The sequence below is a fragment of the Phascolarctos cinereus genome, unplaced genomic scaffold (assembly GCF_003287225.1).
Source record: "Phascolarctos cinereus isolate Bilbo 61053 unplaced genomic scaffold, phaCin_HiC Scaffold_7;HRSCAF=346, whole genome shotgun sequence".
Taxonomy (NCBI): domain Eukaryota; kingdom Metazoa; phylum Chordata; class Mammalia; order Diprotodontia; family Phascolarctidae; genus Phascolarctos; species Phascolarctos cinereus.
The window spans coordinates 78755421-78771582 of NW_027556180.1; the positions used below are offsets into that span (position 1 = coordinate 78755421).

Here is a 16162-nt window from a genome sequence, read left to right on the forward strand (position 1 = left end):
GATGCTTAATTTCTTAATCAGTAAATTGTGGAGGGAGGGGGCTGGGGTAATGCCTGCCTTACTTACTTCAAATGGTTGTTGTATAGATCCAGTGAGATAATGAAATATGAAAGTTTTCTCTAAACAGTAAGGTGCTAGACAGGGATGGAAGCACCCCAGCGCATTGTATGGACTCCTTGTGGTGGAATTATGGAAATTCATAGACAAGAGTTACACAGGATGGGCAGGCATGGAATGAGGTGCATTTGGTATTGTTGGAGGGTATACGCACCTCATGAACTCACAGATGCCCTGGAGTATGAGGTGTTGATACTAAAAAAATGCACCATGGAAGTTAGTAAGGAAGCAAACATTTATTAAGTGCCTACTGTGTGCATCAGGCTAAATGCTGAGAGTACAAATATAAGCAGAAAGATAGTTCCTGCCCTCGAGATGCTCACATTCTGGTGGGAGAAGACAGTACACAAAAAACAGCTGAAACATGTGGGAGCCAGGTACACAGAATGGGGAGGTGGAAGGTGTCTGATGGGGGCCATGATTTAAGTCCAGAAAGTCATGAGCAGGTCTCAAAGAGAAGTAAAGGCAGATTATCTTGGGTCCCTCCACTAAATGGAGAGTCCAGGATGAACTCACCAGTGGGAAGGCAGGCCTTGCAAAGGGATATTCCATGGTGAGAAAACTGTAGAGGTGGTAGGAAGTTCCAGGGTGAGGAGGCCCTAGGCCCTGAGGGAGGTTCCAAGATGAGGTAGTGGTAGAGGCATGGTTTTGAAGTCCATAAAGTCAAAAAAAGGACTAGAAGAGGAAAATACCAATGGCAGTATTTTCATATATTTTGTTTATTTGAAAAACATCTGGTGACCAAATTCTGTTTAATTACATCTAGCATCATAGGGAGATAGACATTAGCAAAATCTCATTAAGTTTCTCATTTAGCAGATGAGGAAACTGCTAGATTTTCTAAGCAACGTAAGTACAGGATAACTCATTGAACACAGCCTTCTCAATAAGTGGGTCTGACATTAATGCCAATAAATAGTAGTAGAGTATGCATACAGTAGCACGTGGTACTTAGCACTCTGCTAAGGACTTGCTTGCCTGATATCTCACATTCATCTCCTGAGAAAAATGTCTCCATCCCTCATCTCCAAGGGACTCCTCCTCAGGAATATAACCAGGACTCTGTTCTGTAACAGAGTGAGCTTGACATTATTTGGATGACAACAATGATGTGGGAATAGCCAACTGCTAAGTCTCTTTTATTTAAAAAACAATCTTACCTTCCAATGGCAATAATGAATTTTCAGAATCATCTTATCACTTCTGCACTGAGGTACAGAACAACTTATTACAGAAAATACCTACTTGGCCTTTGAGGGTAGGTGCAGGTCCACTGCAGTGTTGGAGCCAATACTTGTGATAGAAATGTAAGCCCTGCAATGATTTCAAGGGCAAGTGAGAACTTCTTGGCATATGAATGAAAGGGTCGTAGTGGGTGGGTTAGAGTATGACAGCCAAAATAGAGGTGTCCCTCAGGCTCCAAGGTTATGACCATTTGCTCAACTGTAGCTAGACAATATAGTGCTTTGACCTAAAGGGCAAAGAAGTCTAGCATTAAGGTGGAAATAAATCAGTCTCAAGTGGTGTTGCTGGGGACCTGACTCTCTAGAACCATGAATAGTGTAGTGAGTAGGCATTTGGTCTGCCAAGTGCTGGGGATACAAAGAAAGGCAAAAGATATTCCCTGGCCTTGGGGAATTTACAGTCCAATGGGAAAGCAACATGAATACAAGGATGTACAGGCAAGATACGTGAAGGATAAATTGGAGGTGTTTTCCAGTGGCTTTGTTCCCAGGGATAATTTTCCTGCTTCTTCAGTTGTAGGATGTTACCACTCTATAAGTAAGTCTCATTGAATAGTTTTGTTTTTTCTTCCTCTAGTGTGAAGCCATCTGACTACCTGAATACATTTGAGTTTATGGACAAACTTGGAGAAAACTTGAAGGCCAAGCTAGCTCAGGCTAAACTTTAATACCGCATCTCTGCTCAAAAAAAGAGGCTGCCCCACAGGGTAACTAGTTTCTTTGGTTTACAGATTTTCTGTGTGACACTCAAGTTTTAAATGAAATCAATTTCATCATGTCTCTAGACAAGAAGTTATCTTTTCTATGAGTTTACAGACTTTTCTATATGGCTCCTGTGGTTCCTTCCAGTTTGCCCGCCACATTTAATGTGTCAGGAGACCTTTTTATATAGCAACCAAGGAATTACTTTCTTACTGATTTTTTTGTTGTTGTTATCATCCTCACTGTCATTTTCCTTGTCCCCAGAAGTAGATGACCAAAATCAGGAGTATTTCATACGAAAGGAGAAACGTGGCAGCCATGGTACTGTGTTGTAAAATCAGTTATAAATAAGACCCAGTGTTCCTCCTTTCCTGGCCTGTTTGTGGACCAGGTCACTGGATGGCTCTGGTATTAGCATATGTTGCATCATGTTGACGAAGTGAATTTCTATATGAGTCAGGACTGAAAGCATAACCATGGTAGGCATGTTAAGAAGCTTCTTTAAAGAGCTTTTGTTGAATGTTTAAAGATGTAATTCTTTATTTTTTTGAAAAAGGGCCAACATGAGTTAGGATTTTAGAACAATGGTGACTTGCAGATTGCCCTCCTTTCTTATGTGGTGCAATAAATATTATGCTACCAAAAAATGACATATGTCACCCAGGTACAATAAAACAAGCTGCTTTTTTGGACCCCCACAGGCCTGTTTATTTCTTTTGTGTAACTATGGATGTTTTAGAATTATTGTTAAACACTAATTTCACCTTGGTCTTTGTCAGAACTGTAATGTAATTTTGAAATAAAATTTAAGTCCTAGTAACTGTGGCGTTGTTATTCTGAGTCTTAAGGGTTCCAGGAATAAAACTACTGAAAACTGTGTTTGACATCATAGAAGTCAACATGTTGAGAATACCCCAGTAAAGTTGTTTTCCCTAATCTTTTGCCCCACAGCCAGTTCTATACTGAATTGAGAGGGAGGAAGCATACGAATCCTGGGTCCTCCATAGTCTGGGCCCATTTCATAGCCAAGAGAAGAGAGGAATGGGATGAGACCAAAATGACAATCTAGTATTAGATTAGGTTCAAAGATATGTGTATATTATCTCCAAACTTACAGCCTGAATTATTTATACAAATAGGCACACTTAAACTATTAAAAACCCTGTGATTGGGACTCTCTAATAAACAGGAAACAGTCAGAAAATTTACAGATTGGGGTCTCACTGATATCTCATCCTAAAGAGACTTCTTTTGTCAACATAGGAGCCATGCCATTACTGTCTTTGGTGATTTGGGGTTGTGGGTCCCAGAATGTTAGAGGTAGGAGGAGTCTTAGCCATCATTTAGCTCCACCACCTGATTTTGTAGAGCCTGAGTAGGAAGGACTCTTAAAGGCAATCTAATCCAACCACTGCCTACACAGAATTCACTCTCACTTCCTTCCTAACAGATAATATTCCTGACACTCTTTGAAGGTCTCCTATAAATAGGAACCCTGAACCTCCCAAAGCAACCCATTCTGTTTTGGGATGGCTCTCCTCGTCAACACGTTTGGCCCTACATCAAGACTAAATCTGCCTTTTTTGTTCAGAAAAATGTATATAAAATTTGTATGGACTTGGAAGCTCAAGCATTTTACTTGTAGTAAAAGTAATGAGATTAAAGGGGGATTTAAAACCCTATGTGAAATTCAGCTTAGAAGGAGACATGAATATATATGCTGACGTGTAGCCACAGAACCATTAACTGAAGCAAGTAAACCTATATATTCTAATAATCTCTGATGTCATCAGTGTGTTATATAAAGCACAGTATAACAGATATTCTTGGAGATGATCCTGAGTCACCCAAAAAGGTAATGTTATGTTAGACATAGTAGAGTGCAGTGGAAAGATGTTGAGAGTCAGAGAACCTGGGCCTGACTCTGGCTCTGCATCTTATTACCTGTTAAACTGTGGGCCAAGTCTCATTTCTCTAGCCTCAAGTTCCTTATCTCAAAATAGATGATCCCTATGAATCCCATCCAGCTTTCCTTTAAAAAGTCATGCTTTTTTCAAGAAATCAGGAAGATGTATAATTTATATTTATTGCCATAAAAAAGGAACTTAAAAAAAAGTCCTTAAAAGGGATTGATCAACATTTATCTAGCACCTATTATGTGTCAGGCCCCGAGCTAAGCACTGGATAAACTTCAGTTCCAGTTACGTGATAACATCACCTAAAATTTTGACAAAGTTTTCATCAGTGTTAAATTGTCTTGTTACTTCCAACGTGATTTTTAATGTATTTTTCCCATACTTTTATCTCACTTGAACTTACTCCTTTCATAAAACTATACTTGGTTGTTATTGTCACATCCGACTCTTTATGAACCCATTTGGGGTTTTCTTGACCAAGATACTGGAGTAGTTTGCCATTTCCTTCTCCAGCTCATTTTACAGGTGAGGAAACTGAGGCAAACAGGGTTAAGTGAATTGCCCAGGGTGACACAGCTAGTAAGGGTCTGGGGCTGGATTTGAACTCAGGAAGATGAGTCTTCTTGATTCTAGACTAGGCCCTCTATTCACTACGTCACCTGGCTGTCCGAATTTTGTTATGGTATCCCTTCCACCACTATTACCAGCACCACCCCAAATGGAATTATGCTTTATACTTTTTTTTTTTTGCTTTTTTGGTGAGGCAATTGGGGTTGTGACTTGCCCAGGGTCATGCTAGTGTCAAGTGTCTAAGGCTGGATTTGAACTCAGGTCCTCCTGACTCCAAGGCCAGAGCTCTATCCACTGTGCCACCTAGCTGTCCCTATGCTTTATACTTTTCAAAGTGACTTTCATATTTATATTCATATTTGATCCCCACAAGAGCCTGTGGTAGTAGATAGGGCAGCTATTATCCCTAATTTTATAGCTAAAGAAACAGAAATAAACAGCTGATGTCTCTGAAGATATGACTAGTTGGTATCTGAGCTGAGATTAGATCCTGAGTCTCCTGTTGATTTAGTGTTCTTTCCACTACACCATACCCGCTGTCCATCCTTGGACAGAAACAGATAAAGCAATATTCAAAAACCTTGTTGATATGGGAGTTTATCCCGAGGTCTGCTAAACAACAGTGGTCCTTAAATCACTTATTATCTATTTTGTATTGCTGTCTAGATTAGTGACTGCCTCTCCTGGACCACTGTCTGGAACCACCTTAGGCTCTGATAGATTGAGCTTTTACCTTCTCTTGCTGGAAACCCGGTTTTCACCCGATTTCCCAGCCACCCGCCCCAAACTATGCTACCATATGCACTCCTCTAACTCCCTTTCTAGCTTCCCTTTATATGTTGTCTTCGTTATACTATATGCTTCTCGGGGGACAGCTTGCATTTATATCCTCAGCAATTAGCAGAGTGCCTGGCATATAGTAAATACTAATTATCTTTATCTATCTATCCTATGTATTGAAAGCCCCAGTCATGCTTCACTTCATCCTCCTATTCTCTGGCTATATCCTCTAACATCACTGACCATTTTGCCACCTTGGCCCTTCACAAATCACACCCATTACCCCCACATTCTGGAATCATGAAACATGATCAAATCCACTGTACCAACGTACCTGGATGGGGTATGTCAATGTAGTTCCCAGTAGCCCCTACAAGCCATCTCAGTAACTTTCAGAAACAGCATCATTCCTTCCTTGTCTACCTCTCCCCTATATGCATGTCTCTCTCTCTTAAAATATAAACTCCTGGAGGGCAGAAACTCTGCTTTTGTATTTGTAGCCCTAGAGTTTAGTACAGTGCTTTGCCCATAATAAGAGCTTAATAAATGTTTTACCATTCACTCATTCATTTATTCAACAACTTATAAATTCATAGATTATATCCTTTTTTATTATTCTTTCAGCCTTAAAAAACAAAAAAACTACTGTGCAAATATCCACTGATAAAGACATCAAAATAGTTGACCTGGCCAGAAACACAGAAGATGGAAAATCAGACTTTCAGGGTACCATCTTCAAAAGTATGCTTCAGTTGACTGGAGAATGAGATATTCCTACTGGTATCAGGGACAGGTAAAAAGATGTCTGTGCAAGATCCCAATAAATCAACAAGCATTTATTAAGCACCTACTGTGTTCTAGGCACAATCCTAGGTGCTTAGGGATATAAATATAAATAAATGAGAGTCCCTATCTTCAAAGGATTCACATTCCATTGGAATGCTTATGGCGTTGGAGGTTGTTCTACCTTTAGAATAAATGTGACTTTCACGATTTGGGGATTGTTGGGAAATTTTATATAAACTTTTAAAAAATGTTATGGATGATTTTTAAAATTTGGTGAGCAAGTTTAGTTTGGTTAAATCTATGGATGGCAATAAAATGTAAGTTTTCCCTAATAGAACTATTTTTAGACTCTGTTCTCTAAATCTATATGTTTACATATGTGTGACGCCCTTATTCATTCATATCTAGAACAAAAAACAAATTAAACCCTTTCATATAAAATGGAGAATTCAAAGATTTGTCTTTATTTTAAACTTTAGTTTTAATATATTTTTAAAAGTGCAAAATGAAGAAATAAGCCATGGGGTTCTATCAAACCATTAAAATACCACTGGCTCAAAATCTGTTATGTGTGAAAATAATGTTTTAAATAAATTAAAACCTTTTAAACTCTAAATTTTGTGACACTCATATCTCTTCCTCTATTTGGTGTCTTTTACTGCTTTTCATTATTCCCTTTCTTCTGCTTATTGAAGAATGAAGAAACAGTGCATCTGTGAATGGGTCTCCACGCCTCAATTTGCTGTAGAACAGGAAAAAGAGCATCATTTTTCTTCTTCTTTGCCCAACAGAAAGTTATTTTAGTGCAGAAAGTTGTAAATGTCTTTTAGAAAGTCCTTATCCAGTAGGATTTTGTGTGGAAAAAGGGTTCATTTCTGAATGGTTATAGCACATTCTGTGTTCCTATTGGCATTTATTTAATCATTCATTTATTTAAAGAGACCTACCTCAGATTTCAACCTAACCCTAAAAACTCACCTGAAAATTATTTGTTGAGGTTCAGGCAATTTGCAGATGTGGCAACCTTTTTTGGTAGCATGGTACGTTAGAAAGAATACTAGATCTGGGTTCAAATCCTGTATCTGCTACTTATTAGCTATGTGACTCCTTTCTGGGCCTCAGTTACCTTGTTTGAGAAGTATTAGGGCTAGATTAGATGATTTCTAAGGCTTCTTCTGGATCTCAATCCTAAAATACTATGAAATATCTTGGACTGGATCTATGATTTCAATGATGTATAGGTAGTACCCAGTGAGAAAAATCCCTCTCTCAATACAAATCACAACTATTCTTCAATTTAAAATCTTAAGAGAGTTGCCTAGAGTATTAAGAGGTTAAAAGACATTAGAACCACACACGGGAATGCTGTTAAATGTTTTCATAACCAACTTTCCTCTCCAAAAAAAAAATTTAATCTGAGTAATTAACATTTTCTCCATCACTTTCTTAAATCTAAACAATCACCAAGCAATGTGCATCAAGCTCTGATTTGTAGTGTTGACCCATTTCCCAGATGAAAATGTTCCCACTAAAAATTTAATAGTGGACTCTCAAGATTGAGCTGGCTCCAGCACAAACACAGCTAGTCTGTGGCCAAGGCATGATTTGACATCAGATGGTCCCAATTCAAAAGCCAGTTCTCTATCCACATTCTATGTTGCTCCTTATGAAATGCTATAATGGGAAATTATTCAGACACATTGAAAAGTAGTCCACCACTCTCATCTGTAATAGACTGCCTTGCTAAGAAAATAACTAGCTTCATTTAATTTTTTTTTTGTTGGAGGCAATGATGATTAAGTGACTTGCCCAGAGTCACACAGCTAGTAAGTGAGGCCAGATTTGAAGTCAGGTCCTCTTCACTCTAGGGCTGGTGGTCTATCCACTGTGCCACCTAGCTGCCCTTGCATTTACTTATTAGAAGGCAAGAGAATCCTCATCATGGGGACTTGGTTTATGTACAGAGTCTTGATCTGCAGTGAAAAATCTGACATTAGGCAACCGTGTGGCGGGAAGAAGCCAATCCCAGAGTGAATAACCATGCAATAGAATAGCAGAAAAAAGATACAGTTATTTCTGAGAAAGCAACATCTCAACAGGATTTGGAAAATATGGACAGATTAAAAAGGGATCCTCAGTAGAAAAAGTTGTTATATTCGAAGGCAAGTGACAGTGCTGAACACTTCCAAAATAAGGATGTCTAACAAAAGTTCAGGCATCATAAGACAAACAGCAAAATGGGGAGGAAATAATGACAAAAATAATACTTACCAATTGAGTCGAGGCTCTTGATAGCTAACAAGATTTTCTTTCTTTCTCACTGAACGTCTTACTGTGGAATCTCTCAGGAATTTTGATGAAGAAAATCTGGTGTTTTCCATGTTGTATGACTCTTGGTTTTCTGGGTGCACACAAAGAATACATATAATCTATGAGTCACTAACTAATGTTTCAAAAACCAATGAAAACTAATTTGTTAATTATGAACTCTACTAAGGAAAAGTATTGTAACTCAGTGAAACCAAGCAGTTTGTTGATCGCCCATTGTATGCACATTTGTTGAGGCATTCTGCCAGTTACCATAGCAGATACCAAAAATTTAAGACATATTCCCTGTACTGATGGAGCTAGAAACCTTGTAGGGGAAATTCAACATACACATATATGAATATAAGATGAAATATATACACACAACTTTTAAAAAATGGATCGTATTCAGTAAATTACTAAATTGTGTGGTATGGATAAAACAGGACCGAGGAGTTCTAGGGAGTCAAAGATCCACTTGGATTGGGTCATTCATTTCAACAGATATTCATGGAGAACAAGAGACTATGCTAAGTATAATGCAGAAATAAAAACAAGAACTAACTTGAGTAAAGATAATAAAAACCCAACGAATGGAAGGGGGATAAAAAGGATAGAGGACACTGAGTAGCGTTGAGGTTCAGGAGGACACTCATCCATGAGTAAAGGCTACTTGGAGCTCCTAACCCTGTACATCCATCAATTGCCTTGTGCTATTTTTCAGTTTTCCTACTCCACACTCCAAAATTTCATTACCTGTCTCCTCTCCCCCTTTGTGCCCATATCAAAAGGAAAGGGGGTCATCTCTCTGCCATAGCTAACTCTTCTACTCATGTCCTTGAACCCAGTCTCATCTCTTTGAGGAGTTTAACCCGTCATAAGCCTTCATTTTCAGTATCTTCCTCATAGAGAAAAGTAGAGAAAGCCTAAGATGAAATCTATTCTTAAAAGGCAGGAAGATGAAGAACCAATGATAGAAAAGAGCAATTAGATAGGTAAGAGGAGAACCAAGAGGTGGAATTCTCATGAATATTGAGAGAAGAGAATATCCAAAAAGAGAGGGTGGTCAACAATGCTGCTACAAAGTGAAAGATTTTAAAGACTGAGTGTAGGTCCTTGGGAAAGCCAAGTTCAGAGTAGCAAGTCCAGATGCCAGAGGACAAGGGGGTTTGCTAAGTGAATGGATGGTGTATCAGGGCAAAACTCTGGCTGCAACCCAACTGGTAAGCCTTCAAATGTGATGCTTTGAGCTGTTGGGTTATTTTGTGAGAAAAAGATTGTCAGTGAGGCTACAGGGTGGCAAAAAGATTTGTTCAAGGCCACCCAGCCTCATTTCTTACCTTTCTTTGGAGTATTTTCACTCAAAGAGCCTCCAGGAAGAACTGCCACACTCCAGCTATCTTTTTGGCCAGTAGGGGAGTTCCTTCCTTTGGTGATTTGGCAACTCTCTGGCTCAGCAGAAGGGCTGTTAAAACTCTACCATTTACCACATGGGGTTCCAGAAGTTGGAAGGCTGCTACAGCAGAAGTCCTTACAGGTTGCTCTGGGGACGAGATCACATAGGAGGGTTCCAAAGACCCAGAACTATTCAGGACCAATTTTTTGGTGACTCTCTGGGAGAAGTTTCTCTCTGCTTTAGAAAGGCTATCACTTCCTTCATCCTGCATCACTTGGCCAACTTCTGTGGATTCGTGTTCTCCTGAAACAGTCCCAGAAACAACTTTTTTTCCAAAATCAGATTGGTCTTTGGCTGAAAGAACATTTTCAACCTTTTGCTTTGCTTTAGTCATTGACCGCAACACATTCCTAGTTGCATTGATCTGTACAGTTGATGGTGTCTGTTTCTTATTCACATTATTTTGGATGTCCTCCATACTCTTAACAGAAGCATGGCGTATGTTATTTAGGCCTGGTTCCATAGAACACGAAGCCAGTATAGGAATTCTAGAGTTACCTACATGACTTTTCAGAGCTTGCTTCTTTCTGCTCGGTGAATCCTTTACACTGCTTTGTTTATTGTCTGAGTTAGAAGTTTCCATTTTACTCTTCTGTGAGCATGCCTTCCTCGGTTGGTTTTTATTCTGTTTTACTTGTCTTCCTTTAGTTTCGTGCCTAAGTATATGTTCTTGAGAGTCATGCTTCAAGTTGCATTCCAGTGGAATCATGTTTTCCTTTCTGCAGTCACTGGCTTTAGTGCCATGGGTCCTCCTGCTTACTTCCTGTTTCAAAGGCTTGTCAGTCATTTTCTGCGGAATTTCCACACTGAGTGTTCTCACACAAGGTAAACACTGGGGAGCCTGACTGATTGTATTTGGGATCTGCTGGTCCATATTTATCACCACCTTTTCTGACTCTTTTCTGTTTTTTTCTCTGTAGTCATTTACTTTGCTAGGAGTGTTGAGTAAATCAGTAGACATCCTGTTTCTTATCTGTTTTATTTCCTTATTTATCTCATTTGAGAACATCTGCTTATCAGTGACCTTATTCTTCTGAGATGATCGTTTCACCCCAGACCTCCCACAAGTTGGATCACAATTTGGGCTCTGGTTCTCCACCTCGATCTGTTTTTCTGAAAACGTTTTCCTTCTCTTTTCAGAGGGAGGTAATGCTATCTTTTCTTGGCTATCTGAACACACCTCACTCCTTGAATAGGTTTGCCTACATTTTCTAATTCTGTCACTTACTTGGTAAAGCTGGTCCTCAGGAGGCCTGCTGCTTGTGGGGGTTGGGTTTTCTCCCAAAGAGTCCATCTCCATTGGGAACACAGATGATATCAGTGCTAATTTACTTGATGTCTGGGCCACTGGGCTCAGTGTTCTAAGGCTCTGGGACTGTTTTTTCCTATTGTTGTCTGAATTCTCAATAGGATATATTCCAGCTGTGTCTTGGACCTCCTGTTCTGTAAAAACACAATTCTCGAATCTCAAAGGTGAGGCAACATCTTTGTCAGCACTACTGGTGATTTTGTTTTGGTCCTCTGTCAAAGTTGTGACTGATCTGTCCTGCCCATTAGTACTCAAAGACCTATTCTTACTACCCACTATTTCCCCTGGTAGCTGCCCAGAAAGCATTGCATCCTCCAGTAGAGAGGTATTGCTGTTGGAATCACAGTGGGGATCAAAGAGCCATGAGAAGGTGGAAGCTTCTCGTCCATTCGTTTGTCTCACAGGACTTCTAGGGCCAGTGGCCCACCGGGAAAAACGATTTGAGCATATGTCTGTCTCAAAGTCCACAGCTATAGTCTGACATTTTAGGTAAAGGGAAGAGGCCCGTTTCTTCCTCTGTGTGACATTTGCTCCAAGTGGTGACTTGTTTTCATAGCATGGCTTCCCAGTCTTGCCATCCTTGCTCTCAGCTAAAGCATCAGCCACTTCAGATTCCAAGATACTTATGGCATTCACTTGCTTACTTTCTATAAAAAGAAAAACAAAACACATTTCATTTAAAGAAGTAAACTTAACTGACAGAAGAGTAATGCATCTTCTTTCTCACAGAGGAAAAGCCTTTAATACACTGAACATAAATGTATTTTACTTTGGGGGAAGCAGGGGCTGGATCTTTGATGTCATAAGTATAGGGAATTCCCATTGTTGACGTACCTTCTGTGACTACAACAACTTGCCTGTACCTCATAGTTCTAGCTCAAGAGTCAGAGGCCTGGATCGAAATCCTGCCTCTCTGCCTCTTATTATCTGCATTTTTTTGTTTGGTCATTTTTCAGTTGTGTCTGACTCTTTGTGACTCCATTTAAGGTTTTCTTGGCAAAGTGGTTTGCCATTTCCTTCTCCAGCTCATTTTACAGATGAGGAAACCAAGGTAGAATTAAGTGACTTGCCCAGAGTCACACAGCTAGCAAGTGTCTGAGGTTGTATTTGAACTCAGGTCTTCCTGACTCCAGGGCCAGTGTTCTATCCCCTGTACCATTTAGCTGCCCTTATTACCTTCATAACCTTGAGCAAATCACTTAACCTCTTTAGGCCTCAGTATTCTAATTTGTAAAATGAGAGGACTGGCCTAGACATTGTCGAGTTTCCTTCCCATTCTAGATTTTGGTTTCCTCATTTGTATAATGAAGGAGTTGGATGTGATAGCCTGAGGATACTTCTAGCCTAAAATATGATCTTATACAACTTCCTGACTCCATGACTGATCCTGCTTTTTGTTCCACAACCATTATTTTATCAATAGGAATGATTCAGCTTTACTACAAACAGACTGAATTATACCCTTTTTGTGCTGGTGCTAGTCTAGAGTTGAACTGGCCATTGGGACTGTGGAGACTGGGTTCTCTTCAACCCATTGATTAGTGTTAGCTGTCCTTTCCTTATCCAGCTCAAACAGAGGTCTCCCAAGAACCCATTGCTCAGATAGGCCATTTTATTCTAGACTCTGTTCCATGTGTCAAATACATATGGTATATTTACAATTTTTGGAAATAGGGTCATAGGGTCATAAGTTTAGAGCTATAAGGGATATTTATACAATCTTGTTAATAATGATTGCCTTTTCTTATATATTTTGGACATATGTATATTATACCCTAGATTATTGTAAGCGTGTTAAGGAAAGAGAAGTAAAAGAACAAGGGAAATAAATAATAAATTGGAGTTCAACAAAGATGCTTTGTTGTTTTTTTTCAATTCACTCAACCTCCATCAGAATTTGAAGGTTGCTCCAACCCCACATGATATGTCTGGGGGCTTGTCTGTTGAAAGAAGAGATCTTTGAGGACAACACTCGGCTGTTTCCCATTTTCCACATCAGTAGTTGGATCCTTCATTGATAACTTGGTTGACCTGAAATAAGAAAAAGAGATTTTTTTTCCAGATAGTCAGAATCATAATTTTAAATGTGACTAACACCATTCTGCAGTGGTCCTGGAAATGGGCAGAGAAATAAATATCTAACTTGATTTCTCTATCATTGCTGAATAGAAACTAAGCTTTGGAATAGGTCACTGACTGGAATTCAAGCAGCAAAGGAAGAAGACTATTCTAGATATACTGAGAGAACACAAAATCCAGAATTCACAAGCTACTGCCTTTTCACTTCTCAGCATTTGATTTTTTAAAGTTACTATTTTAAAGCTAAGTAGGGTAAACTATCCTATATTGCTTTGAATCTTAAGAAAACAAAGATTATTTACTTTAAAAAAACACCTAATAAATCATGACCTAAATTGCATCATACATATGAGTGTGCTGGCAAATGTTTAACAACTGGTTCTCTGAAAAAATATTATATTTCTACATATAATACACATTATATATGTATATGTAGCCACAATACACTTTTAAGTATTGTAAGAAAGTATTGTATTACTAGCAAGGAATAGAGAAAATATTACTTTCTCAATTCAGGCAATCAACAAAACAATAAACCAAGCCCTGCTTTGTAGTGTTGCTCATTTCTGAGGTGCAAATGCTAATGCAAAAAATTTAACTGGCTCTCACTAGCTGGTTTGAGCTGGTTCTAGCATACCCACGAAAAGCAGACAAGGGTAAGTGACAACTTGATGTATATCATTTTCTATTTGTATCCCTAATCACCAAATGGAAAACTATACAGTAGCCTTCCTAATGAACAAGTGTGACAGTTAAGAGCTTTCTGGTCCTTCCAGGAACAAACCCACTTGGATAGGGTCGAAGAAAGGAATCTATAGTTGAATGTTCCTGATCAGTAGCTAAGAAACTAAATTCTGCTGCAGAAGGTTACAAAACTACCACACCTAACACTTACTGAACATCTTGTGTGTGGTTTGTCCTTCATTCTTGAAGAGGACCATGACATCAGGGAGATGATGACATGACTTGCAATTGAATTTGATCTGAGGGAGGGAGAGCTGTGCAAAGTCACCAACATCACTTTCTCCTGCAGAGCCATTTGGGTCCAGTGGCCAGATGTTGACTGGAGATGGCCCAGGATGCAGTGGCCCTTTTAAGCTAAGGTCTTTTCAAGTTCTCACTTTGAGTGAGGCAACACCCATTCAGTAAGTATGTCAAACAGTGAGTGTTAAGAAGTGTGTCAAAGGATGGAGGATAGACTACAGAGGAGAAAGACTAATAAGGAGGCTAGTGTAGTGGTCACGTTAGATTGTAAGGTAATTGAGAGCAGAATCTGTCTTTTGCTTTTTTTTTTTTGTATCCCCAGTACTAAGCATGGTGCCTGGCAACTCTAATCCATTCAAATCTCAGCTCTGAATTCTTGGACTTCACTTTGGTTCTTCCTTCTGTAAGGTGAGGTCGCAAAGTAGCATAATACATGGTTTCTACACTTAAAGGGTTCATAGTCCCAGTAGAAAGGTGAGCTATGTACTTCAAAGTAGCATATGTTAAGGTCTAAATGCATGATATAAACAAGTTACAGGAAACTTAAGAAGAGAGAGAGAGATCCTCAGGGGCTAGAGAAATGAGGAAGAACACAGAATTTTAGGTCGGCTTTGGAGTATAAAAAGAACATCAAGGAAGGGAGTACATTGCAGGCAAAAATATGGCATCAACAAAGACTCTAGCGGGGGAAGGGGTGAGGAAAGTCCACAAAGAAAAACAAATCCACCCATTTGTCTGGAATACAAGGTTTGTTTGGGAGAGTAGTAAAAGATAAGGTTGAGAAGTTAGGTAGGGACTAGGTTGTAGAAGCCTTGAGTGACAGACTAAGTCTTATAGGAAGCCATTGAAGGTTTCTGTGCACAAAGAAATGTTTTAGGGAAATTAGTTTAACAGCAGTACATAGAAAAGGTTGAGGGAGCAGGGAGTGGGAATAGGAAGACCAGTTATGCTATTGAAGTAGATGATGCCCATGGTGATAAGGGATAATGGCAGGGTGATGATAGTGGGACTAGACAAGAGACATTAAGGAGGGATCAATAACTTGCTATGACCGAGGGGGCACAGAAGCAAAGGGGAAAAAAGAAACTGATGATTGCTCAAAAGTTTGAATGTGGATAAGTGGGATAATGATGATACCATTAACAAAAATATGGAAGTCTACAGAGGAAGCCAGGTTGAGGGAAAAGATGAAGGATACGGTTTAGGCAGGTTTAATTTGTGGTAACAGTAGATCATATAGGTGAAAATGCCCAGCAAACAACTAGACAGGTGAAATGGAACCCATGGGGAGAGATCAGATCTGGATGGGTAGATCTGGGAGTAATCTGTGTAGATTTATAAAGACACCCCAAACGTAGGGAGAGCTTTAAAATGAATAGAACAGGATAGAATAGAATAGAACAGAACAGAATAGAATAGAACAGAATAGAATAGAAAGCTGGAGACTGAGTCTCTGTTATGCACATATTTGGGTATAAAGTAGAGAAAAGCAGAGCCAGAGAAGGAGACAGAAGAGGAATGGTCTATGAGGTAGGAAGAGAATTAGGACAGGACAATGTTACAAAATCCAAGGGTGGAGAGACTTTCAAGTGTGAGAAGAATAAAAATGCTGCAGAGAGATCAAAGTAGATAAAAATGGAGAAAAGTCTACTGAATATGAATGGTGATGCTAACCTAAGATTATAAAGATTAGATCCCAAGAGATGTAACAGATCTAACATTTCATACCTACCCATGTGGTGAGCTGGTCCTGTGCTTGTCTACATTATCATCAGTGAACAAATTTTCCATACTGGTATCCTCTGAAATCTATAAAAAGGAATAGGAGCTGACTTAAACAAAGATAATAAAAACCCAACTGATACAACGATAAGAAAAGGAGGTTGGGGATCCACAGAACACTCTCCTAAGA

The 16162-nt window shown here is 39.2% G+C and overlaps 2 protein-coding genes across 4 annotated transcripts in view; one reads left to right on the plus strand and one right to left on the minus strand.

Annotated features, from left to right (window-relative positions):
- IDH1 (isocitrate dehydrogenase (NADP(+)) 1) overlaps positions 1 to 6731 on the plus strand; it is a 32197-nt gene extending 25466 nt beyond the window's left edge. For 2 of the 3 annotated variants that reach the window (XM_078147453.1, XM_021008681.2), the window contains exon 9: positions 1939 to 2883. In XM_078147453.1, the coding sequence (XP_078003579.1) occupies positions 1939 to 2029 (91 nt within the window). In that variant the 3' untranslated portion in view covers positions 2030 to 2883. Of the gene's footprint in view, positions 1 to 1938; positions 2884 to 5953 lie in introns of those variants that run through there. The other variant, XM_021008680.2, reaches the window with a different exon arrangement.
- A 32-nt stretch (positions 6732 to 6763) lies between these two features.
- LOC110223285 (uncharacterized) lies at positions 6764 to 11920 on the minus strand. Its single transcript, XM_021008678.2, has 3 exons — positions 9763 to 11920; positions 8387 to 8516; positions 6764 to 6857 (listed from the first exon to the last, which is right to left on the minus strand). Exon 1 carries the CDS (start codon positions 11857 to 11859, stop codon positions 9784 to 9786), a length of 2076 nt encoding a protein of 691 aa, XP_020864337.2. The 5' UTR covers positions 11860 to 11920; the 3' UTR covers positions 6764 to 6857; positions 8387 to 8516; positions 9763 to 9783.
- Positions 11921 to 16162: the final 4242 nt, after the last annotated feature.